At 49.7% G+C, this 25,379-nt stretch overlaps 3 protein-coding genes across 18 annotated transcripts; 1 reads left to right on the forward strand and 2 right to left on the reverse strand.

Annotated features, from left to right (window-relative positions):
- The first annotated feature begins 65 nt into the window (after positions 1 to 65).
- Positions 66 to 19,199, forward strand: kif16ba (kinesin family member 16Ba). Of its 6 annotated transcripts, none has more exons than XM_086083867.1 (26): positions 66 to 495; positions 1,764 to 1,833; positions 1,928 to 2,029; positions 2,129 to 2,245; positions 2,326 to 2,423; positions 2,510 to 2,619; positions 2,735 to 2,877; positions 4,680 to 4,848; positions 4,909 to 5,049; positions 5,755 to 5,930; positions 6,011 to 6,076; positions 6,727 to 6,786; positions 6,895 to 7,014; positions 7,094 to 7,145; positions 8,390 to 8,527; positions 8,602 to 8,684; positions 8,759 to 8,847; positions 8,942 to 8,995; positions 9,060 to 10,304; positions 10,623 to 10,712; positions 10,778 to 10,889; positions 11,341 to 11,376; positions 11,850 to 11,987; positions 12,053 to 12,142; positions 12,216 to 12,299; positions 17,687 to 19,199. In XM_086083867.1, exons 1-26 carry the CDS (start codon positions 449 to 451, stop codon positions 17,690 to 17,692), a joined length of 3,636 nt encoding a protein of 1,211 aa, XP_085939993.1. In that variant the 5' UTR covers positions 66 to 448; the 3' UTR covers positions 17,693 to 19,199. The 6 variants fall into 6 exon arrangements, with proteins under 6 accessions (XP_085939993.1, XP_085939989.1, XP_085939990.1 ...); XM_086083863.1 differs by lacking the exon at positions 17,687 to 19,199 and adding an exon at positions 12,380 to 12,739; XM_086083864.1 differs by lacking the exon at positions 17,687 to 19,199 and adding an exon at positions 12,380 to 12,739 and having other exon boundaries at positions 11,853 to 11,987.
- LOC147169081 (dynein regulatory complex subunit 4-like) lies at positions 12,602 to 18,265 on the reverse strand. Of its 11 annotated transcripts, none has more exons than XM_086083873.1 (10): positions 18,098 to 18,265; positions 17,870 to 17,971; positions 17,173 to 17,370; positions 16,853 to 17,037; positions 14,775 to 14,980; positions 14,541 to 14,708; positions 14,379 to 14,465; positions 14,062 to 14,313; positions 13,918 to 13,983; positions 12,602 to 12,858 (listed from the first exon to the last, which is right to left on the reverse strand). In XM_086083873.1, the coding sequence occupies exons 1-10, from the start codon at positions 18,098 to 18,100 to the stop codon at positions 12,617 to 12,619; spliced, it is 1,509 nt and encodes a 502-aa protein (XP_085939999.1). In that variant the 5' UTR covers positions 18,101 to 18,265; the 3' UTR covers positions 12,602 to 12,616. The 11 variants fall into 11 exon arrangements, 10 of the variants coding, with proteins under 10 accessions (XP_085939999.1, XP_085940001.1, XP_085939995.1 ...); XM_086083876.1 differs by adding an exon at positions 15,881 to 15,935 and having other exon boundaries at positions 12,685 to 12,858; positions 14,062 to 14,226; positions 14,337 to 14,465; positions 14,541 to 14,980; positions 16,831 to 17,037; XM_086083877.1 differs by adding an exon at positions 15,881 to 15,935 and having other exon boundaries at positions 12,713 to 13,983; positions 14,062 to 14,226; positions 14,337 to 14,465; positions 16,831 to 17,037.
- ndufaf5 (NADH:ubiquinone oxidoreductase complex assembly factor 5) lies at positions 18,895 to 23,456 on the reverse strand. Its single transcript, XM_086083880.1, has 11 exons — positions 23,209 to 23,456; positions 22,045 to 22,085; positions 21,907 to 21,970; positions 20,989 to 21,036; positions 20,810 to 20,913; positions 20,686 to 20,725; positions 19,907 to 20,104; positions 19,711 to 19,771; positions 19,539 to 19,622; positions 19,380 to 19,462; positions 18,895 to 19,274 (listed from the first exon to the last, which is right to left on the reverse strand). Exons 1-11 carry the CDS (start codon positions 23,413 to 23,415, stop codon positions 19,197 to 19,199), a joined length of 1,008 nt encoding a protein of 335 aa, XP_085940006.1. The 5' UTR covers positions 23,416 to 23,456; the 3' UTR covers positions 18,895 to 19,196.
- Positions 23,457 to 25,379: the final 1,923 nt, after the last annotated feature.

Genomic DNA, 25,379 nt, shown 5'->3' on the forward strand with positions numbered 1-25,379 from the left:
TCGACATTAAATGCGTCAACTGCTTGAAGTCCCTCGTGTCACCACTCGCGGCGTGATTACGCCGCAAGACTTCGTTTGGTGCTTTGGCCAGCGTTGGCGTCCACGAAGAAGAACAACTCTTTCTGTTTACAGTTTCGCACCTGTGTCCGGCTCCAGATGACCAATCAAATGCAGCTATGACGCCCAGTGAGCCAGCCCGGTGAACCGGCTAATGTCGTCATCCAGCAGCCGCTTTGACCCGTGACGTCACTTCAACGCCCGCCTGCTGCGGCGACCCACTCAGCTTCTTTCGTTTTCTTTTTCTTTTTGGACACTTTTGTGCTGCCTGGTGCATTTTAAACCCGGTGCCTCCTCCTGCTAGCGGCTAACTAGCTAGCCAGCTTCCGCTGTTTCCGCTGCTCGTCTGCCCTCAAGCATCCAAGCGGACCGGACAAGGGCGGGATGAGCCATGGCATCGGTTCGGGTGGCTGTCCGCGTCCGACCCATGAACAGACGGTGAGTTGATCAAACAACAACAACAACAACAACAACAACAACAACAACAACAACTGTTTGGAACAGTCAGTGCTGATGTGACAGCCGCGTCATCAATCAGTAAAACGATAAACACCGACACTTTATATAGTTAAAAACCACAACAAAACACCTCATCACATGGGCAAATAATAATAATAACATTTGTCCTTTCCTTTCAAAAGTGTTGTGACAGCAGCTGGTGAATATTTAACTGCAGCAAGCTCGATTAGAAAGAAATGAGTTGAACTTTTGCACAAACGTGTCAAAGTCATTTTGCTTCCGGGTCAACATCAACTTTCAACCTCATCTGGTCTCAAGTCTGTTTGTGGACGAACCACAATTGCAGATGTTTCCTGTTGTTTTGGGTCAAATAAATCCAAGTTCACGTTTATTGATTATTATTTACCTGCAAGCTTCGTTCAAATAACAATCCGACGTTAATTGCACAGCATTGAGGAAAAAAAGGTCCCAATTTCTGAGGCCGATCACGTGATTTGCAGTTAATACAATTTCAATTCCGAATTTTCTTATTATGCGTTCCACGATGACACGAGATCCTGAAAACGGTTTCTAATTCCCATTTGGAGTTGTTTTGAGGCACGCGCACGAAAGTCCCGCAAGCCAGACTTCGACTCCGCGTTTTTGCTAACAGGCCTGAAAATGGCTGAAGGGCCGAGACAGGAACGACTTGTGAACAACTTCAATGCGAGTCCAAATGGTTGATGTCGGAACAGAAAGTGATTTTCTTGTTTTGTAGCCCAAAAATGAATCATGGCTTGAACGATCGGGATTTTTATGTCGACCACAATAAATGTTTTTCCTCATAATCGCTATTGAAAACGATGAGAATTTTTCATTCTTTTTCTGAATTTCTGAAGTCAAAAATAAAATAATGACTTGAGTCACTGCAGTTGCATCAAAAAGTTCTTATTTTGGGAAACCTGTGTTTGAAGAAAAAAACAAAAATTAAGATCATTAAGCAAGAAGAGAAGCTCGGTCATCCGGGAGGGACTCGGGGTCGAGCCGCTACTCGTCCGCGAGGCCCCGGGACCACCCAGGACAAAAAAAGTGGCCGCTTGCGCTTGTCGTTGTTTATCCCGCGGGCCGGTTCGGACGGCGCTTGGCGTTCCCGCGGGTTCGAAACGGTGAACACACGCACGGACACGTGTGACGCGGTCGCGTGACGGCGCCGAGCACGCGAGAAGTGAAGCCAAAGAACGTTGACGAGGCTTTTGTTGCTCTTCCAGGGAGAAGGACTTGGCGGCCAAGTGCGTCGTCAAGATGGACGGCACCGAAACCTCCATCAGCAACCCCAAGGTCGCGCTTGTTCCTCAACCTCGTCGAACCGTGAAAGCCGCAAAGCGTCGCAAAGCTCGTCATCGTCGTCATCGTGTGTTTTTTCCCCCCAAAGCTGTCGGACGGCACGTCGGGTGATCCCAGCAAAACTTTCACCTACGACTTCTCCTACGACTCGGCCGACTCCCGGAGCTCCGCCTTCGTCTCTCAGGAGAAGGTAAAAAGCAGGCCGCCGGTCCGAGCCGTTTGTGTCCTCGTTTCCGTTCGTCGTGGCTCGGCGTTCAAATCTGGCGATGTTTGCGGACGTGTGCGGCAGGTCTTCCTGGATTTGGGCCGCGACGTGCTGAAGGCGGCGTTCGAGGGCTACAACGCGTGCGTTTTGGCGTACGGCCAGACGGGATCGGGGAAGTCCTACACCATGATGGGAAATCCGGTAGCGGGACCCAAACGCGCCGACCGGCGTTGGCAAAGACGACCATTGCGCTGATGGGGTGGAATGTTTGTGTGCGGCAGGGAGACGCGGGTTTGACCCCGCGGATCTGCCAGGGTTTGTTCAGCCGCATCGCCGACGCCGCGCGATGGGACCAAGCTTCTTTCCGCACGGAAGTCAGGTGACCTTCGGACCACGCGGCGCCCCGGCTCGCCCACGCGCTGATGCTCACGTGTCTCCCGCCGCCGCCGCCGCCGCTTTTCTCAGCTACCTGGAGATCTACAACGAGCGCGTGAGGGACCTTCTGCGCAGGAAGCCGTCCGAGACGTACAACCTGAGGGTCCGAGAGCATCCCAAGGACGGACCCTACGTAGAAGGTCAGACTCGCTGACGCCACACCTGCAATTGTCTTGCTAGCCTAGCGCGATACGCCGCGTGACGCTAACGATGTGGCGGGGGGGCATTAACCCTGACTTGTGCGTGTGACCCGAGACCTGACAACGCATCTGGTGCAAAACTACGGCGACGTGGAGGAGCTGATGGAGGCGGGAAACGCCAAGCGCACCACCGCCAGCACCGGCATGAACCGCGTCAGCAGCCGCTCGCACGCCATCTTCACCCTCAACTTCACGCAGGCAGGCCCCGCAAACCCACGCCTCCTCCTCGCGGCGGGACAACATCCGCACCTGCGCAATGTCAAACAAAATATCCGCTTATTTTGCAAACATTTACAAAACTTTTGAAAAGGGGCTCATTTTGCCGTTCAAACAAAAAAGCAAGCGGGTTTTGACATGAAATTTAAAAAATGGTCGTATCAGAACTTCTTCTTTATAAGTTACGAATCGTCACGAGTCATTTTTTTGCAAAAAAAACATTTCTATACCGAAATCATCTCCTGTTTTTTTGTTGACAAATCTGAAAAAATGGCGTCGAAATGATGAATTGAAAGACGTTGACACAAAAAGTCGATCTCATGTTTATGATTTGATTTGTCATTTTTTTATTATTGTTCTTATTACTTTTCGGAGGTTGAATGATTCCATTTAAGGTCATTTTTTTTAATGAATTGAATTGAAAGAAAAACAAAACAAAGAAAACATCAAAACATTTAAAGAAAGAAAAATAATAGTAGGCGATGTTCAATTTGAAAAAAAGATGCATAAAATATACATTCAGTAAAAAAAAAATCATACATTATTCTCATATATTTATTTAAATATACATAAGACTTTTTTAAACAAAAAATCTCATTTGATCTTTTTTCAGTACTAATGAATAAAAACATTGATTTCATTAATAAGCAAAAAAATAGTTCGATGTTCGATCACATCAACTTACTTTTTATTATTGTTATTATTTTTTAAATACAACGGTCTTTGTAGTAATGGCTAATAATGCTATTGAATAGGCCATGTTTTGCCGCCATCTTTCTGCGGCGGAAAAACGTAGTTATCCGGCGCCGGTGGGCGGGGCTTGCAGCTGGTGTTGGAGCCGACGGGTGGAGCGGCGCTTCCCTTCCACCGGCGCCACCTGCAGCCGCCGAATCCCACAAAAACAGCTTTTTGCAACATGGCCCTGGTTGCTCTCTTATACTCTGCTGCCACCTGCTGGCCGTTTTTGTAATAACTACCATTGCTTCACCCGTTCTCTGCAGTTCAGAGGCTGCATCAAAGTCTTCTGTATGCTCGAGGATTGAAAAAAAAAAACGCCATAAAAACGTCTTTGGGACACTTAAAACATTTAAAATAGAACGTATTTATACGTCTGTTAGGGCCACTATGCATTTTTTGAGGCCGATGCCGATACAAATTTTGGCAGGAAAAAATACAGATTACCGATTAATCTGCCAATTATTTAAAAAAATATATTTAATGCATAAAATTGTGTTGTCACAGCATTTGTGTGCGAATATTGTTTGAAGGAAAAACACTCGATGACGACGTCGATGCTAACTTCGTGTTAGCATTTGAATGGGATCTTCCCTTCCCTTTTAGCATTAGCGCTAGGCTAGCAATGTTTTAAAAACGAAGCATGTCTTGTATTTAAATATACAGCGGTGGTTATTCTTATCGTCGTGTGTTTGCTTTTACAGTCAACTCCAACTCGGGCGTCATTGAACCGCTTAAAGGACGCTTGGGAACAAAAGAGTAACATATGCTACATACTCGCTAGCTGCTAATGCTACGCAAGCAAAACGGTGCATTCAGGGTACTTTCACAGCGTCGAAAATTCGGTTTTCTTCGATGATGACGAAAATAATTGGCTGATTGTTTTTGCTCATGTTTGAAGGGCAATAATCGGTCGATTATAATCGGTGGCCGATTAATCGGTCAGGCCTTAAAATCTGTACTGGCCTGTTTTTTTGGTTTAAAACATGACATTTGTATTGTTTTTTTTTCTTTTTTGAATGACGATGTCCGGTATTGATTCCGCGCAGGCCAAGTTTGACGCGGAGATGCCGAGCGAGACGCTGAGCAAAATCCACTTGGTGGATCTGGCCGGCAGCGAGCGCGCCGACGCCACCGGCGCCACCGGCGTCCGCCTCAAGGAAGGCGCCAACATCAACAAGTCGCTGGTCACGCTGGGCAACGTCATCTCCGCCTTGGGTAAATTCAAACTCGCCGCCACGCACGCACAAAGTGTGACGCACGTCTGTGGGCGCGCAGCGGACCTCTGCGGCGACGCCAACGCCAACGCCGACGGCGACCACAAGAGGAAGTCGGTCTTCGTGCCCTACCGAGACTCGGTGCTCACGTGGCTGCTGAAGGACAGCCTGGGCGGCAACGCCAAGACCATCATGATCGCAAGTATGGCCAGCGGCAGGGAGGGTGCTTACACTTTTGCAATTTTCATACACACCTTTAAAAAGCGGGCCCTCGGACCTCCAGATCCTGAAATGATACTTTTGTTTACTCCAAGCATTCAAAGTATTTTAGCGTAGTAAAGTCAAACAAAATTCTTTTGAAGTCTAACAAATGGATTATGACACAACGTAAGTTCTCTTCTTCTTTTCATGTATTTATGGTTGCGGGCGGGGTTCGTACCCATTGCCTCGGGTGCAGCTCAACAAATGTGGTCATGAAAAATATTGTGAACAACGATTTGGTCAATAGAGTATGTAAAAAATGGATGCCTTTATTTTGTCAAGGCGTGACGAAAGTGGAAAATTGTCAATGAGCTGAACAGTTTGGAGATGGAAATCAAACATGAGTTATAAACGTGACAAATTTTGCCACTTTCGAACCTTGAAAGCGTCGGAACGGCCAAAAGGATTCAAACCAATAGAAACGCTTTCATTTGAGCCGTCGGGGCAGGCGGCGCCCGCTTGGCCTGCCCCGACGGCACGTCACTCTTCCTTGCGCCTTTGGCTGACAATGGCAGCGACACCGCCATCGACTGGAGCGGATGTGCAATTACACCCGATTCTAAAAAGGCCCCAAAAAAGGCGGGGCTCGCGCTCACGATATTTGTTTGAAGTCGTAAAAAAGCCGGAATGCAAACGTCATCCTCAGCCGTGTCCCCCGCCGACGTCAACTACGGCGAGACGCTCGGCACGCTGCGCTACGCTAACCGCGCCAAGAACATCATCAACAAGCCCACCGTCAACGAGGACGCCAACGTCAGGCTGATCCGGGAACTGCGGGCGGAGATCGCGCGGCTCAAAGCGCTGCTGCTTCAGGGCAGCCAGGTGAGCCGGCGCGCACGTGCACGTGCACGCACGCACGCACGCACCGGCGCGCGTCACGCCGTCTGCCGTTTGCCTTTCAGATCGCTCTGCTCGACTCGCCCACCGCACTCAGCATGGCGGAGAAGCTGCACCAGAACGAAGCCAGAGTCAGTATCGGTCGCTCCGGCCGCTGTTTTCGATGGCTGCTTTCGTAATTCACGGGAAAAAGTCCAAAAAATGTCAACATGAAAAAAAGAAAGAAACGCAAAGAAAATGAAAGGAAGGAAAAGTCGACAGCAGCAGCAGTCGGTGCAGTTAAAAGAACACGAATGCATCGAGCGCGAAAGGCCGGCACCGAGAGCTGCTGGTGAGGAAAGTAGAAAAAGAATCCAATCAAAGCACGTGCTAAAAAGAGCGTCCAAATCTAAGCCAAGACGACTTGATTTCCGCCACAGGCGAGCGATCCTCTCGCTTGACGGCGGATGATGTTTACGTTAAAGCTGGGAGAAGATTTTTTAGTCATGAACTGATTAGAAAAAGAAGACGTTCAAAAAATGTCCTCATCACATTAAACGTCATTTGCGGACTTGAAAATACATTCGGAGCTTCGTTCGACGCGTCGTCGTCGTCGTCGTCGCTCTTTTTGGGATCAATGACGACTTTTTGTTCAGTAGCAAGAATACGACAAATATTTCGGATTGCAGCTTTCGAACGCAACTTTTGCCGATGGCAGCAAAAAGCCTCAAACTCAACGTTTGTTTTTGCCCGCGCGCGTGTGACCGTGTGTGTGCGTGCAACCGTGTGCGTGCGTGCGCAGGTGCTGGAGCTGACGATGGAGTGGACCAACAAGTGGAACGAGACGCAGAACATCCTCAAGGTACTTCCCGGCTTTGCTTTGGTGGCGGTTGGCGCACGCGTGACGTGAGCGGCGTGTGTGTGCGTGCGTGCGTGCGTGCGTGCGTGCGTGTGCGCGGCGTGCGCTCAGGAGGAGACGCTGGCGCTGCGGAAGGAAGGCATCGGCGTCGTCCTGGACTCGGAGCTGCCGCACCTCCTCGCCATCGACGACGACCTGCTCAGCACCGGCATCATCCTCTACCACCTCAAGGTCTCAAAAGCCGCCCGCGCCGGCCACGCCCACAACGGCCACGCCCACTTTTGCAACATTTGGATTGCTTTGTTGTCAGGAGGGTCGCACGTACGTGGGCCGAGACGACGGCGCCAGCGAGCAGGACATCGGTGACGCCTCACTTTTCTCACTTTTCTCACTTTTCAAACCGCCTTCGCCGCGCGGCTCACGTTGACCTTATTTGGGCAAAAAGGAAGATGGCGACCGCAAAACCAGCCGTCCTGACGCGTCCTGACGCTGGATTGCAACCTGAAGCAAAAAAGGCACTTTGGCCTTGCTCAAAGGCACCTTCAGCCGGCGCATGCAAAATCACATTTCGCTTTTTGACTTTCAAACTTGACGACAGAAATGACACGAAAAAGACACAAACATTTGAAATTCATTCAAAACGAACATTTGGTTTCCGACCCCAAAAATTCCATTTTTCACAAAATATTTTTCATTAATTACATTTAATTAAAAAAAATTATAATCACATAAGTAAATAACATCATTACAATTGTATATATATATATATTTTATATTTAAAAAAACATATATTTAATAAATTCAATAACATTTAAATAATAATTTTTTATAAAAAATAATATTTTCATTACACAAATTGAAAGTTCATTTTAAAAAGCATACATTGACACGTTTTTGTTCCGTAGCCCAAAATATCTATTTTAAAGATATGAATTTTTCACAAATATTTCTTAAAAAAAAGACATTATTTTTGAGCATCATTTGAAAATGCTTAACATTATTTTCTAAAAACAAAAAATATTTTTTTATATTTCCGTGAATAACATGTTTTCATTTCCATCCTTATATTAAAAATTTGAAATTGACTGTCGAGAAAATTGATGCCGATCAGTTTCCGTATCGTTCAGAAAATCTTCCCCCCCCAAATCTGTCAAAATGTTGATCTTGGGTTCAACGTGACGATCATCGGCCTGTGACGAGCTCAGACGTCCCACAACATTTACAAAGAGTTCCACAATAATCATGATCGAAATCACCGTTGATTTATTTCCTCCTCAATTCGCACCTTTGCAGTTTTTCGATGTTCGATCCAAAACATTAAATTGACTTCCAAAATATTCATTGTTACAAAAGTTTTTACATATTAGAAAAAATATTCTTCTGTTTGAATAATTATAGAACGACAAAGTTTTACGAAACAAAAAAACTCGTTCATTTAATTTGTATTAAAAACGTCCAAACCTGAAAACGTCATCTTCCTTAAAATTATATTTTTGCGAAAATTGCTTGCCGAGCGTCGGTTCGAAAACGTGTCCGTGCGCATTGCCGAGATTTCGAGCGTACGTCAAAGCAAGTGCGAGCTGACGTCCTTTGGCGCCCCCTGCAGTTGTTCACGGCGCCGACGTGGAGAGCGAGCACTGCGTGTTCGAGAACCGCGGCGGCACGGTGACGCTGCTGCCGCGGGGCGCCGCCCTCTGCTCCGTCAACGGCGGCGAGGTGGCCACGCCCACGCAGCTCAATCAAGGTAAGCGGGCGCGGAGGGGGCGGGGCGGGGGGGCGGTCCTTGGCTCAGCCCCGCGCCGCTTGCTGTCCCCGCAGGCGCCGTCGTCCTGCTGGGCAGGACCAACATGTTCCGCTTCAACCACCCCAAAGAGGCGGCAAAGCTGCGCGAGAAGCGCAAGGTCAGAACCTTTTGCCAAAATCGTTGCCGCCGTCCGTGCCGAGCGCCAACGCGTTTCCCGCCGTGTCCCATCAGAGCGGCCTGTTGTCCACCTTCAGCCTGTCCATGAGCGACCTGTCCAAGTCCTGCGACAACTTCTCCGCCGTCATGCTCTCCAACCCGGGGTGAGTCGGACCGCCCGCACCTCGGCTCGCACCTCGGCGCGACGTCCGCGCCAACGCGCATCTGTGCGAGCGATGAAGTTGATGATGTCATCAGGTTGGAGCTGGAGCGGCAGCGGCGCGAGGAGCTGGACAAGCTGGAGACGACCAGGTAGGCTCCGCCCCCGCCGCGACCTTGGCAACGCGCCTCCCGCCGCAACTTGTCTTCTGCGCAGGCGTCTGATCAAAGAGACGGAGGCCGAGCAGCAGAGCGAGAAGGCCGAGCTGCAGCGCCTCCAGCAGGAGGTGGCGTGCCGGCGCAAGGAGTCGGAGGAGGCGCGCCGCAGGATCCTGCGCCAGGAGGAAAGCCTGCGCCGCCGCAGTCAGGACATGGAGGGCCGCCTGCGAGACTTCCTGCGGGAGAAGCAGCGCTTCGAAAAGGACCGACGGTCCGACCTCCTGCAGGAGCGAGTCCGACGCCGGCGGGAGGAGGAGCAAGATGAGGAGCTCCACCGAGAGCCGGAGAAGCGTCCGGAGGCGGAGCGCCGCCGACCGGAGGCGCAACTGAGGGACGAGGAACGGCTGGCCGCCGCGCTAACGAGCCGCGAGGACGCCGGACGCCAGCAGGAGGACAAACGGGCGCCGGCTGCGATCCGAGAGGCCCTCGTGAGCGCCAAGGAGGCCGCGGAGGCGGGGATGGATGAGGAGACCGCCCAAGACGAGACCGGCAAAGACGAGACCGCCAAAGACGAGACTGCCCAAGACGAGACCGGCAAAGACGAGACCGCTCAAGACGTCGACGCTCGCTACGTTGACTTAAAGGCCGCCCAGGTGCAGGAGTTGGCCCGGCTGGAGTCAAGTCTTCAGGAGAAGGAGGTGGCCGACGAGCGAGCCGCACTGCGGCTCCCGGATCGAGGCCCGATCGAGGCCGACGACAACGACAACTCGTGCCGACCGCGGCGCCGACCGCGGTGGTCTCAACTCCAGCTGAGCTCCCTCGATGCCGAGATCCTGCCCGCGCTGGTCCAGGAGGCGCTGGAGCGCAACGGAAACGACTCCGGTCCTCCTGGCTTGGACAACCTCCGGCACCAGGTCGAGGAGGAGCTGGAGGAGGAGGAGGAGCTGGAGGAGGAGGAGGAGCTGACGGTCCACCGGGCCAGCGTCCAGCAACCGCAGCGGCTGCAGGAGACGTTTGGCTTCGCGGCCAACGCGGCCCTGCAGGAGGACAAGGTGAGGTGCGAGGAGAAGGAGATCTCGGAGATCTCGGAGGTCACGGAGGTCACGGAGGTCACGGAGGTCAAGGAGGTCAAGGAGAAGCAGCAGCGGGAGGTCACGGAGCAGGCGCTGGACCGCTTCCGGAGGAGACACTCGGCCCCAAGATGCCGCGTCTCCCCGGAGACTGACACCCGGGACAGGGGCATGAGGACGGGTCCGGAACTGGACCTGCACACATCAGAATCAGCCAGTCCAGTCCAGTCAAGGTACCGCATCGCTTGTCCGAAAAACAGCCGGTCCAAGTACCAATTCGTCAAACATCGACTTCGGTGGTGTCCAAAATCGGTCCTGGAGGGCCGGAGTCCTGCAGATTTGGGGTGTTTCCCCGCTCCAACCATCCTGTTCCATGAACAGGATGGTTATCAGGCTTACGCAGAACTTGCTGATGAGCTTCAGGTGTGTTGGAAAAGAGACACGTCCAAAACCTGCAGGACGCCGGCCCCCCCCAGGACCAAGTTTGGACACCACTGATGGACTTGGTTACTTCCCATCACTCGTCATGTGACGAGATTCTCCTTCGGCAGGATGACGACGCCGGAGATCCAGAAGTCGAGCCGGACTCCGGCGGGTCGCGTGCAGAACCCCGACGCGCTCGTTCTGCTCTCGGACGACAGGTACCGCCCATCAGAACATTTTGCAGCCGCGGGGCGGAACCTGCTTCACAAGGTCTTCCAAACAGGATCAACTTGTACATCGAGGAGGAGGTTCAGCGGAGGCTGCGGCAGATAAACCTCAACGGGACCAGGACCAGGACCAGGATGGACTTGGCGCTCTCCTGCGAGTCACGACAGGTGAGTCTGCGGGCTGGGGGCTCCCTGAACTGGTCAGGTATGAACGTTCTGGACTTGATGATCCAGGTGGGTGTCCGTGTTTTGGACTCGCAATTCCAGCTGGTTTTGCATGTTCTGGACTTGATCCGAGTCAGTTTGAGCAGCCTGACTAGGATAATCCAGAAGGATCTGGAGGCTATGGGGGGCCAGTGCAGGTCCTGAAGAACGGAAGTGATGCGTTCATGCTTGTGGTTTTTCAAGAGAATGCGTCTCGAAGGTTTTGAAGATTTGCCGATGAGAAAGTTGTCGCGGTCAGCAAGTCCGGAAAGCGGCCACGAGTTTCTCAGCGCCAGAGAAGGTCCAAATCGGAAATGTTCTTAAGATGGAAGAATCGTGTTTTGGGCAGCATCGGGTGGGCGTCACTGTTTTGGATCAAAGTTTGCGTTCTGATGCGGTTCTGTGTCCCCCGCAGGAGGACAATCCTGGCCAGGGAAGATCCACAGACGAGGTAAACGTCAAGCGAGTTCCGTCGCTGTCGGTCGCGCTTCGCTACCGATTGTTGAATGTTTGAAATCGGCAAATGGACAAACAGGAAGTCCAAACGTGATCGCCACCTGTCAATCAATCCAAAAAGTCCAATCATCCGTCATCTTGGTTTTGAGGTCGTTGATCAGTTAAATCGCATCATGATCGGGAGGGCGTGGCCAATCAGTGTTCTGCTTTTTCTGTTTTGTCGCGGTTTTGTTTTTTGTGGTTTTATTGTGATTTTGTGTTGTGGTTTTGTGGTTTTTTTGGTCTTTATTTTGATGTTTCTGCTGTTGTGGTTTTGTGTTTTTCTTCTGTGATTTTGTGTCGCTGCTGTTTTTTGTTGCGGTTTCCGTTGAGGTTAGCGTCAAGTTGAGTTGTTTCTCTCCGCTGCTGCCGCCATTTTGAGGCCTCGCCGGTCACGCGCCTATCTCTTGCGTTTGTGTCCCGGTCCAGCAGCGCCATCCCGGCGCGGCCGCCGCCGAGCCCGGCCGCCGTCCCGGCGCGGAGGGCGAGGACACAATCCGCGTCAACATCCCTCGCTACGTCCTCAGAGGTCAAGGCAAGGACGAGCACTTTGAGTTTGAGGTCAAGGTAGGTCGGCGCCGCCGCTGTGGGAAAGGTCAAAGTTGATGTGCGTGCGTGCGTGCGTGTGCCAGCTGAGCGCGAAGGACGAGACGTGGACGGTGTTCCGCCGCTACAGTCGCTTTCGAGAGATGCACAAAAGTCTCAAGTCCAAATATCCGCAGGTGAGTCGCTGCTCCTTTTTTTTCACTTTCACTCAAAGATGGCGTCATGACGATGGCGCCTTTGTCGTTGCAGCTGGCGACTCTGGAATTCCCTCCCAAGAAAATATTTGGGAACAAAGACGAAAGAATGGTCGCTGAACGCAGGAATCAGCTGGAGGTAACGCGCTGGCGCGCACACGCTGGCGCGCACACGCTTGTGTTCTCGCCCACGCTGACGCACGCGCGCGCGCGTTGCAGTGCTACCTGAGGAGCGTGTTTGCGGTGATGGCGGCGGCGTCGGGCTCTCCGCTGTGCGCCGCGTCGGAGGACCGGGAGCCGGCGTGTCCCGTGTCCAAACGTTCCGTGTGCGAGTTGTCTCCCTTCTTCAAGAAAGGCGTCTTTGAGAGCGGTCGCCACGGCACCGGCTGACCGCCGGAAGTCTTCGTTTGTCGTCTGCATGTTAGCATGTTTTGGTTTCTATTCATGCACGAGAAATCAAGTCCACACGTTGGGTTGCTTTGCCTTTTTTTTATTTGTCAAGCCAGAATGAACAACCCCCCCGAACCCCAACCCCCCCCACTTCCTGTTGATGTGGTAAATAAAAGACTTTGCAGATGACGACTTTAATTCTCGTGCTGGCGCAGGACGAGCGTTGCGGCTGCGAGCGGGAACTCGCAAGACGGGCCGCCGAGCGCGTCCAGGTCGCGGCGGCACGAGTCCGCCAAAGCGTCGTACTCCTGAACGGGCAAACACACACAGCAGGAAGTCCGCTTCAAAATCCAGCCCGAGTCAAAAAGTCTCATTTGAAACCCTAATCCAGACCCTCGTTTAAAAAACCGTACTGTAAACCCCCAACTCTCGTTTAAAACTGCACCTCTTGTGTGAAGGGCTAATTTAAAAAAAACGAATCTCGTTTAAACCCTACTTTGAAAATCGAACCCTTGTTTCAAACCAAAATTTGAAACCCTAAACTGAGTTCGATACCCTACATTGCAACCTTAACTTTCACCTCGAACCCGACTAACCCTAACCGCGAGCGGGCCAGTATCATTTGAAACCTCCTACCTTGGTATGAAAACCCGAACCCGAGTTTAAAACCCACCTCGGAACCCTAAATCAAAGTTTGAAACGGCACCGCTAGCATCAATGTCAAATTGAAAACCCCAATCTTGGCTTAAAACCTTCATTTGAAACGAACCCAAGTTTGATACCCTACTTTGGAGCTCTATCACGAGGACATTATAATTTGAACCCCTATCTTGGCATGAAAACCCGAACCCTACTTTGAAACCCAAAATTGAGTTTGAAACGGCATCTGTCGTTTGGATGTCAACTTAAAAACGCTCATTTGAATCCAACCCGAGTTTGATAGCAAACTTTGGAACCCCACGAGGTGGACAGAATCATTTCAAACCCTAACCTGAGTTTTAATGCCTAGTTTTGAAAACTATAAACCTGAATTTAAAACTCTAACCCTTGTTTGAAATCCGAGCCTTGATTTAAAACCGCACCCTTATTATGAAAATCACATTTACAACCCTAACTTGACAAAATGGAGTCCTGCGGGTTTCCCGCCCGCTCAATCAACGCGGTCGTTATGCTGATGGTTTGATCCTAAATCAGCTGTGTCGGAGAAAGGAAACATCCAAAACCTGCAGGACTCCAGCCTTTCGGGACCCGCTTTGCCCATCCCTTTTTCTAGCCGGTACCCGTGCGATGAATGCACAACTGAACCGTAGTTGAAAAGCCCAAAGTGAAGCGGGTTCGACGTGACAGCCGCGCGGGGGCGTTCTGACCCGACACCGTCGCTCCAGGTCTTCCCGTAGCGTCCTGACGGCGCCCGTCTTGGACTCCAGCGTTTCCTGCAAGCAGGAAGCAAAGTGCGGCCCGCGTCAGACGAGACGCGGGCGGCGACCCTGCGTTCGTACCGCCGTTCGTACCGGCGTGCGCTGGGCGGCGAGGAGCCGCGCCTCCTTCCCGTCCACGGAGCGGCACAGGAGCGCCATCTTGCGCTCCAGGAGCATTTCCTTCAGGTCGCTCCTCTGTCGAACCTCCAGCAGGACGTCCGTCTGCTTCTTGAGCAGCGCGTCGCGCTCCGCCTCCACCTGCCAAACATTTCACCGGGTCACACCTGTGCCACGCCCATACTGATGGCCGACGCGCCGTCATGCGAGCGTCGTCGTCGAATGGATCTGAAAGTGAGAATCCCCAGAACTTGCTTGGCCGCCACTCGCGCGTCCGCCCGCCGGCGCCGCACCTGCGCAAAGGCGGCCATCAGCAGGTCGCGTTCCAGGATGACGTCGTCCAGCTGCTCCTGCAGACGCTTGACGCGGGCGGCGCCGGCCTGCGGGACACGCCCACAACAAGCAGCTTGAGACCAGCGCGAGCGGCCCACGGGCGGACGGCGGGCAGGCGGTACCGTTTGCTGGCGCCGGGCCCGCCCGTGGGCCTCCAGCCGCCGACGGACGTCCGGAAGTTGACGCTCGGCCTCCTGCAGGGAAACCGACAGACGCGCGTTGTCCCGCGCCGCCTCCTCCAGGACGACGGCCGCGCGCGCGTGATGCGTCCGCGCCGTTGACGCCTCCTCCTGCACGCACGCACGCACCATCTCTACGTGCACACGCGCGCGCATGTGTGTGTGCGCGTGCGAGACCTTGAGTGTTTTGCTGTCGCGGCCGAGTTTGCTTTGCGCGGCGCTGAAGAATTGTTGCGTGTGAGGAAACTTTTGCCGCTGGCCGTCCGTCAGCAATTTGAGCCGCCGGCTCATCTTCTCCTCCAAATCCAAGATGGCCGCCGACGTCTTGTCGCTCTCCGCCTGCCGCATCTGCTCCATCTTCTCGCCGTATTTGGCCTCCAACTCTGCACGGGCGCCGCATCGTCAGTTTGGACACAAGCCAACGCGCTTTCGTCAACGTCCGTCCGTCCGTCCGTCAACATCCGTCCGTCCGTCAACATCCGTCCGTCAACATCCGTCCGTCAACGTCCGTCCGTCCGTCAACATCCGTCCGTCAACGTCCGTCCGTCCGTCAACATCCGTCCGTCAACGTCCGTCCGTCCGTATGCAGCTATATCGGGAGCTTGCCACCGGTTGCCATTTTCAGCATCGTTCTTACTTGCTTTTGGATTTGGTTGTTGTTTTTTGTTTAAATTGCTTTTCATTTTTTTAGACAGCAAGTTTAGTTTTTTGAAAAGGTTTTAGCATTCGTTTTTTTATGGGGTTTTAATTTGTTGAAGGCAAGATGGAAAAAAAAGCTCACTCATCTTTTTAAACTAAATGATTGTTTTTTTAAGCCCAGAAAATTCTATAAAAAAAGGCTGCAAATTTTTCAATGTGCGTTTATCCCCCAAAATTTTGAAAAAAAAAAAAAGTAAAATAATAATAATTGGGAACAAATGTGAGAACGTGTGAATGTTAAATTGCTCGCATAAAATGTGCAATTGATCTCATTTTATGTCTCACTTCACCACATTTAAGTTAAAACGTGAAATTCACCAAATAAAAACGGACGTTGTTGACATTACAACGAAATGCTGGAATCTGAAATGACATTAAAAGAAACATTTGCTGCAATAAAATCTAAAATGTCCTCATGTTAAAAAGTGACATTAAAATGTGAAATTTCTCACCTTAAAATAACAAATTGTCGACGATAAGATCAACATTTCTCACGTTTTGCAAACGTTTGCGAACGTTTGCGTTTCTCCCGTTCCAGATGTGCGTGCATGCAGATGAAAGCGAGCGTTCTTGCGCGCACTGACCTGCGAGCCGCTTGTCGTTCTTGTTGCTGCGCTCCATCAGCTCCACTTGATGCTTCTGCGGAGGACGGCACGCTTCAGTTCGGACTCGGACGCATTCCAAGGTCCGAATGCCGTCCGCAATATTTCCGACGCGCTCGATGCAAAATCGCGCGTCGACCGGAAGGTCGGAATTCGACGATGACGTCGTCAAAATAAGACCCGCAGCCGTCATTCGTACTTTCCCAACATGGCGTTCGGTCCCGCCGCAATATTTGGAAATCATTCGGCTTTTTTTGTAAGTCAGCGTTTTGGGGAGAATTTTGAAGCTTTTTCTTTTTCCAACAATCGTCAATCGTTTTGCACATTTGTTGCGTTCATCAAGTAGAAAGTTGATCCTTCAACAAAAATAAAGCAACGTCAGCCTGGAAATCCCGATGGACTCGCTCGCGTGACTCGGGTCAAGCGCCCAATCAGTCGCATTTGTGGGGCGGGGCTAACCTCAGTGGACTCAACCCATGAGCGCAGAGCGCACGTGACGTCACAAAAGCCGCTTGTTTTGACGGAGTAAAAATCCAACATGGCTACCAGCCAAAAGCGAGACCGTAATGGATGCCGTCGTTGCGGGAAAAACTTGGAGTGTGACGAGCGTCGTCGCTCACGAAGACGACGTCGCGCAAATGGACGAATTTGATTGGCCGGCCCGTTTTCGGGACGGGGCCACACCCACTTCCTTTCGGAGGAAAGTGGGTGTGGCTTGCCAGGCAAATGTGCCATCTAGTGGCGTTTGGTAATATTGCAAGTTCACAACTCCACCATTTTTTTTCTTCTCCTTTTTGAAAATGTATTTCTCAAATTTGCATCTTTGCTTTTTTTGTGAAATGTTCTCCGTCAGCGTTTTTTTGAGAAAAAACGTTTTGACTTGACCTTTGAGCCGACCCCGTTTGAGCGTGCGTCAATGAAACGTGCTTTACCAGTTTGAGCTCCTGGACGCACCTGCGTCCGCCCAGCTTGTCTCGCCGAGCGTCCGCCTGCTGGTTTTGGCCGCGCCTGCGCAGACGCAGCTCGGCGTCCGCGTGGCGTCTGCGCAGCAGCCAGGCCGCCGCGCCGCCGTCCGTCTTCTTGTCCGCCGCCGCCGCCGCCTGCTCCGACAGGACGTGCTTCAGCTTCTGCTTGTACACCTGCGCCGGCCGCACAAACGCCACCGATCACCCGCCGAACCAAAACACGAACAGACGCGAATCTTTTGACTGGAAAACGTTGGACTGTTGTGGAAAAGAGAAGAAAAAGGAAAGCGAAGGCGCCGGCCGGCTCACGTTGATCTCGACGCGGTGCCGCCGGTCGGCCTCGTCCTTCTCCCTGCCGCGGTTGCGGAGTTGCACCTGCGTCTCGTCCAGGTGGCGCTTGCTCACGTCCCACGAGCTTCGGATCTGGTCTCGCTCCAGCTGGAAGAAGCTCCTCTCCTCGCGCTCGCGTTCCAGCTCCTCTCGCAGGCGGGTCACGTGCTCCTCCAGCTGCCAACACACCAGAGCGTCTTCGCGCTCACTCGCTTTCTTTTTGCCCCCAAACTTGACCTTTTCGCGTGACCACGTGACCCGTTTCAAGTCTTAACGTGGCAAGTCATCACATTAAAATGCGGTCAATTATCACGTTTAAACCTGAACCGGAAGGAACGCAAGGAATGCAATTCGTTTTTTTTGCTGATACTCGTCATGTTTTTACTACTTTTAGGTTTTTACTATAATCACATTCAAGAAAAATGGAGAGAAAAAAAAGTCACGTTTTAATGTGAAATTAAATTGATCATGATTTTCCTTTTTTTTTTTACAGCGTTAACAACACAAGTGCTACCAAGTCGTCTTTGGTGAGAGAAAAGTCGCTCCATCAAGAGGCTAAGGCTAGTTAGCCTAGCTGCGAGCTAGCCTAGCTGCGAGCTAGCCTAGCTGCGAGCTAGCCTAGCTGCGAGCTAGCCTAGCTGCGAGCTACCCTAGCTGCGAGCTAGCTGCGAGCTACCTGCTCCTTGGACATGTCTTCCGTCGAAAGGACGTCCAAAGGTCCCCCGGACGTGGTCCCCTTGGCGGCCTTTCTCCTCGACACACTTTGACTTTTGGTCGGCTAAACGCACACAAAAACATCATTTTGGCGCGAGGCGGCCGAACGACAGCTGATGCGAAGCTAGCTCGTTAGCCGAGCTACATCAGCGCTTCGTCAACTCGAGGCGCTAAAAGTGGCCTCACTTACCATCGCTCGATGTCAAGAAGACGCTGAAAGTGTTAACGACGTCGCAACAAGTGCAGCGCTTGAACGAATTCAACTTGAGCCGCGCGTAAACACGAGCCGACGGCTGTCATGGCAACAACGTCATCACATGACGTCATCACGCAAGGCCATCTTTATTTCAACAGGAAGCAAAACAAGCCGATGAGAAAAAGACTTACTACAAAAAATGGTGTCATTTAATTTTGTCTGAGAGGGAAAAAAAACATGATTTTAAACAAAACATAAAAAAACGCATTTCTTCCAAATCGATAAGCGTTTTGGAAAATGGATGGATGGATTTTATTTTCTCTATTTTCTTATCTTTTGGAGGTCCAGATTTTCAATAACACGGAACTGCTCATTTTCAAAAAAACATGCTTCTTTCCTGGTCATGAATCTATAAATATCATTTACCGCCACATATTTATTATGATTATTGACATGCACACCAAGACTTGGTTTCAAAGATGGCGCTGTTATTTTGGCTTCTCAATTCAATTGGGTTAAAAATGATATTCTGCTGGCGTTTTGTTATTGGAAAGTTCTGCTGGACAGAACCTGAAGCTTCAACGTATTCGCCACAAATCCTACAAAACGGCTCACATTTGCAAAACACAATAAGAAGAAGTTGCCTTTGTTTCATGTTTTTTTTTTTTATTGAAATCATCTTGCTGCAAATCTTGACTTCATGCCTGCTAAATATCATATTTAAAATATTTCTAACAAAGTGAAATATGTCACAGATAATATCCATTAGTTCCAAAATAAATAAAAAAGCATAACATGGAGCAGTTGATTTATTGAAGAACAAAACGTTGCAAAAATGTCGCGCGACGCGACGACAACTCAAGATAAACATCGTCGTGAAGGAATTTTGGACCCCAACGCAAATCTGTGATAAATCAAACGAGAAGTCGTGAGGGACCACTTGAGATAAAAAAAAATGGACGTTGATGTGAGAGAACTTTTTTGTGTGTGTGCATATTATTAGTTCACCACTAGATGGTGCTGAATTGTACACAAAGTCTGCTTAATGCACATGTAAAAGAAGAAGAAGAAGAAACGTCAGCGTTGGCGCGTTTCACTTGTTGTGGTTTTGGTTCATTTTGTCCAAATCTCCAAAGGAGACGTTCGCCGAGCCTCGTTTGGCGGCTTTGGCCTGGAGACAAAAACAAACAAAAACAAAATGGCCACCAGCACCTTTCACTTGTTTTTCCCGTCCCAACGGTGGACAAAAGCGTGCGATCGGACGCCGCTGACCGACCTGAGAGCGGTCAGGCTTCCAGCCGATCACGTAGAGGACGTCGAAAGTGGCCGGCAGCGAGCCGTCCGGGTTGCCGTACATTTCTGCAGAAACACAACAAAAGCGCTTACGTCATCTTCCGCGCAAAAAAAGAACCACGCGAGCGATTCCGCTCGCCACCTTTGTAAACCGCCGCCGCTGCCAAAATGGTGTCTCGGTGCAACATGGAGCGTCGGTTCCAAGCGCAGTTGCTCTCGCCCATCCCTGAAACGAACACACGAGGAGGAGGCGTGAACGGCAGGTGCGTGCGCGTGTGCGTGCGTGCGTGCGCGCACGATGGAGGTCAGCTTACCTTGCAAGTCCGTCATCAACTCCATCATACCTGGATAAAACACCTGCACCTCGTCAGTGTCCTGAAAAACACACGCGGCAAAATATGTCCTGATTTGGTTTTCAGGTGTGACGGAGCGCCTCATCGGCCGCCTCCGCGAGCGGCGGCGGGCGGGCGGGCGTCCGCGTGGCGTTTTGTAGCCAGCGCGTTGGCTCACCACGGTGAGCATGTTGAACCCGGCCCGTCCCAGCAGGTTGCCCAGGTCGGTGACGGCCGTGTAGGGCGAGACGCGCGGCGACACGCCTCCCTCGCGCTCCGTCTCGGCCAGCTGCAGCGAGCAGCGCAACTCGAACAAGGTCTCGCCGCCGGCCATGGCGCCGATGAACACGCCGTCCGGCTTCAGCACGTCGTGGATCTGAAGCAGGCAAGCCGCAATCCCTTGTGACAGCTTCAAGGCAAATTGCGCTTTTCCACTCTTTCTCGCTTCATTTCATGAATTTGTTCGGACAAACCGCTAAAAACAACAACAACAACAAACCGACATTTGCAGCCTCCTCCTTAATTGACATTCGCAAAGGTTGCCAAGCCCCGCCCACGTCGGGGCAACACTTCTGTCTGGTAACGTTTTTGCTGTCCCGCCTCCCCAAAGTTGACTCCAACCGAATGAAAGAATTCATTTTGACTGAAGCAAGCCCCTTCGCTCCGACTGTTTGACTGGATTTGGACGTATTTCGCAATGTCCCCCGAATATTGCGTCGGATTGCTCTCAAGACATGAAACCCGCCTCAAGAGACGAGATGATGTCTTTTTCTATCCGTTTCCATTTGGCGGCCATTGTTTTAAACAGATTTGTGACTATCGATGCCACTTTTTTCATTTCGACAACTTTGATTTATTTTACATTCTTGTCCCTAAAATAACGAATGCTTGCGATCCAAGATTCTGATTCGCCTGCGACGACCCCTGTGAAGACGTCAGAGTGATGTCATCCCTCACCTGTCTGAGCGCGGCGGGAAGGTCATTGACCCAGTGCAGACTGTGAGGGTGACACAAAGAGCAAAGGTCAACAGCTCGCGTGCGTGCGTGCGTGCGTGCGTCCGTCCGCTCGCTCGCTGGTCACCTCATGCTGCTGACAACCAGATGGAAGGAATTGTCCCGGAAAGGAAGGAACTCCTCGTCGGCCGCCAGCGCGTGGCGTCTCATCTCGCCGCCGACGTTGTCCCTCTGGAGACAAACAGGAAGTGACTCGGCGCGTCTTCAAATCACAAAGCAACAAGACGCGTGTGGACGAGGACATACCAGGGTGGTCTCGGAGATGTCCGTCAAAAACAAACGCTCCACCGTGTCCTGAAACACAAGACGCAAGCAAATTGCGTAATACTCGCCCAGTCAATATTTTGGGCCCCTCCTTTAACGGAAACTGAATATCGGCTCAAGATATCGGTTATCGACCTCCTCGACGACGAGTAATCGGCGAGGCTATCTGGCCTGAAGGAACCACATCGTCGATCTCGAGTTAACTTTTGTACTAGGATGTTTTGAGGCCAATTTCAATATCTGGCAGAATAAAATAAAGATAACGCATTCATTGTCTGGTTCATTTAAAAGAAAAAAAATCATCCGATTTTTTTTCTTTTTGGGGGCGGGATGCGTTCGACTGTCCTTGTCTTATGTTGCAATAAGTACCGATTCCAGGTATCGGCATCGCGTGCTTATTTCAAGGTATCGGTACTCAATTTATGATTAGGAAGTGCAGTGTTCCCTCGTTTTGTGCTGGGGTTACGTTCCCAAAAATACCCGCAATAAATGAAGTCCGCAGAGTAGTTAGCTTTATGTTTGACATTTATTATAAATGTTTTAAAGCTCGGAAACGCCTCAGACACAGTTTAGACACTTTTTATCATCCAGGCCGTTACATGTTCTCACATTTCGCGTTGGGGCCATCCGACGAATTGTGCACCTTTACTCATTTCAAGTGAACAAGATTAAGATGAACTCAGTCCTTGACAGACATTTTCAGAACCTCCTCTACCGAACACTTGAACATTTTCAAAACCGTTTTAAAATAAGTGCTGCGTGGGCTGCCAACGAACATTTGCAAACTTTGTTGCCACTGAATGACGATTGATTCCGTATTGACGAACGAATAGCGACGATTGTGCAGCGCGCGCGTCGTCAACGTGCAGACTCGCGACCACCGCTCGCTGGCCTGCTTACCTTGCTTAAATGTTGCGCAATGTGACCTCGCCCGGCACCGATCTCCAACGCCAGCGGGAAGGTCCTGCAAAAGCAGCAGCGCGAGAAAAAGGTGACGCTTGCGGCTAGCGCGCGCGAGCGAGCGATGACGGAAGTCACCTGGCCACGTCGTACACGCGATCCGCCACTCGACTGCCAACCTGCACACACACATTGCAAAAATGTCAATCATTGCGGATTTTGTACGTGTCTCGATTGGAAAAAAAATAATCCATTGTTTAACCATGACGTGCTTATTTTGTCCTTGTTGGCACGTTTTGTTTTTTGAATGTCTTGAACGCCTCTCACGTTACAACATTACATGATGTACAATAACATTATTAGGGCCCGACCAATTAATCGGCCACCAATTATAATCTGCCGATTATTGCCCTTCAAACACCAACCAAAACAATCGGGCCTCTTTCCTCTTAAAACGTTATCATTGAAGAAAACCGATTCTCCGACGCTGTGAAAGTACCCTGAACGCACCATTTTGCTTGGGTAGCATTAGCAACTAGCAAGCGCGTAGCGTGTTATTCTGCTTATTCTGTGGTCCTCCAAGCGCCTTTTAAGCGGTTTAATGACACCACAATTGCAGTTAGCTGTAAAACCAAACACACGACAATAAGAATGACATCCATTGTATATTTGAATACGAAACATGCTTCGTTTTTAAAACATCGCTAGCCTAGCGCTAATGCTAAAAGTGAAGGGAAGATCCCATTCAAATGCTAACAAAAAGTTAGCATCGACTTGGGGAGTGTTTTTCCTCCAAATAACAAATATTCACACACAAATGCAGTAGGAACACAATTTTATGCATTCAATATACATTTCGAAATAATCGGGAATCTGTATTTTTTCTGCAAAAAATCGGCCTCAAAAAATGCATATCGGTCGGACGTTATGTGCCGTTTGCAACCGTCTCCATGTTGAGCTGTTATCATTCGTCAATAATCTTTGTGTTATTATCCTCCTTTGTACAAATCTTCGACAACTTCTTTAACAGCCTTCGTTTGACTCAAAGTTGACTTTTTTTCCACATCAAATGAAGCTGTCACGGTCCTCAATGATGGACTCGTTTAATTTCCAAACAAATACCATTTAAAGTGCAACTAGCACAACAATTCATTTCGATCCGACGAGACTTAATTGAGCGCAGGCGTCACGCACAGAAGCGATGCCGATGTCGTTACGTTCATTTCAATTTACTCTTCTTCTTCTTCTTCGTTAGAGTATATTGAAGGCGATTTATTTTTTCAACTGACTTTGCTCGCTCACCTCTTCCCTGAGGTAGTCGTACTTCCGGGGGTCGCGGCCTGAGCCCGCCCACTCCTTCTGCCTCTTCTTCATGTTTCGGTCGAACACGTTGGCGTTTCCGCCGCCTCCGACCTGCGACGACCTCCGGCGGCCTTCGGCCACCCAACAGCGGGGCCAGCGGGAAACGGAGGCCCGCATGAGTCTCCCGCACACTCCGCCGCCGATCATCGCGACTTTTCCGGCCAGCGATACACTACTTCCGGGTCAGGATGCCCTCCAGCCGTGTAGTTGTGACGTCGGGGATACGTCAGCGTGCTAGCAAGCCACCGTGCCTACGTTTGCGGCCATGTTGGGAGGGGCGACTTTGACGTTGAAATAAGTCGGACCTGCTTCGTTGTCAATCTTGAAGGACTTGAATATGGACCATCACATGATTTGTGAAGAGGTTTTAAATGATTTATGTTTTTGATATGCGAGACTGTCAGACTGAACATCGTTGGCTTGTAGAAGTGTAAAAATGTTGCTGTTGCTTCTTTTGTTTGTATTACAAATGCTATCTCTCAGCGAGAGTTTGTGAATTGTTTTTGTGCAATACATAAATAAATAAATACTTCTTTTTTTCTTTTTCTTTTTATCTCTGCCCATTTTCATGAGGTTTACTTCTTTTTTTTGTCAATGCACACACACGTGTGCTAGAAAAGTCTCTGGCTGTGTCCGAATGTCCACCTTACTCCCTATTAAGTGCCCTACATAGGGTTCGCGCCATTTTGTAGTGGCGTCCGAATGTCCAGGGAACGAAAATGTAGGGCACTCAAAATTACCCATAATGCACTCTGAAAAGCAGTTTTTTTTTCATGTATCATTCAAATACAAACAATTAAGGCACACCTTGTTATACATTATACATTTCGCAGTTGAACAGCATCAAGCAACAAAAAGAAAAAAAAGAGAGCGAAAAGTGAGGAATTTACTCCAAAAGAAGATATCGGTCCATTAAAGAAAATAGTCTCTGGGCATTTTTGTTAATATAAAATACAAGGAATTTTTGTATAGCTTGAGATCATTCTTCCAACTGTTGATGTGGGGCTTCACCCTGAGGTATTTGCATCTATGAATAAAATGAAATTAAATTGTTAACTGCCAAGTTCTTCTTCTGAAACTGAACACTTTAACTGACATCCAATTTAAAGGTTGCAATGTAATGTGTTTGGATAAGAACCAGCTCTGTACAGCGAACCAAAATTCTGAAACGTGTTCACAATCAAAGAAGATTTGTTCCACTCACAGGAGTTATTGTCCCAATTAAATATTATATGTAAAAAATGATTACATGTATAAATGTCATTTAATATTTTAAAATGAACTTCTTTAGCTTTATGAGGAATTGGATATGATAAGCAACGTTTCCTTATTCTTTTTGCATCATCATCGCTGTAATCCCCCGTAGAACGTATTTTCTTTTCAGTAGGAACGGATGGCGCCGTTCAGCTCAACTAAAGCGTTTATTATTATTAGGCAACTGTCTTGCAACCAAAGATGACTCCTTCCAAATAAGTGAACACGTTTCAGACACATTAGAATGCACCACCAATTGTTGCGTCTCTTCTTTAAATTGGGCTGGAATGGCTTTAATAACTCGATTAAACTCTCTAAATAAACATTGAATGTTGTATTTAACACAGAAGTCTGTATGATTTAAAAAAAAAAAAAAAGACCTTGTTCAATGATGAGATGTGAAACAGGCCAAATTCGTTTATCCATCCAGTTTCCTAAAAACAATGATTTAGGATTGGCCAAAATATAGCTGTTACTCCGTAGGGGGTGAATTGTGGGGTGTGAAATTGAGTTTATGTATCAAATTCTAGAAACGAAAGCATGACGAATGGTAAACCAAAAAGCCATTTTAATTTTAAAGCATCATTCATAACTGAAAAGTCGATTGCATTCAAACCTCCCTCTTCAACATGCTGGCATTTCTTTTTCCAGAGAAATTGGAAGTTTAGAATGCACTTTGAAAAGTAGCGAACATCGACGTTCACTCAACCGGGTTGATATAGACCACAATGCATTGCGAGTATGAAAAAAAAAACATGGCGCGAGCGCGGGAATCAAATCCGATGCATTTAATATATACTACGAACATAATTAATTCGTTTTAGTTGACAATATATAAAACACGGGAAATAAAGTAG

The sequence above is a fragment of the Leptonotus elevatus genome, chromosome 8, assembly GCF_054856555.1.
Source record: "Leptonotus elevatus isolate MCC_2025b chromosome 8, RoL_Lele_1.0, whole genome shotgun sequence".
Classification (NCBI taxonomy): domain Eukaryota; kingdom Metazoa; phylum Chordata; class Actinopteri; order Syngnathiformes; family Syngnathidae; genus Leptonotus; species Leptonotus elevatus.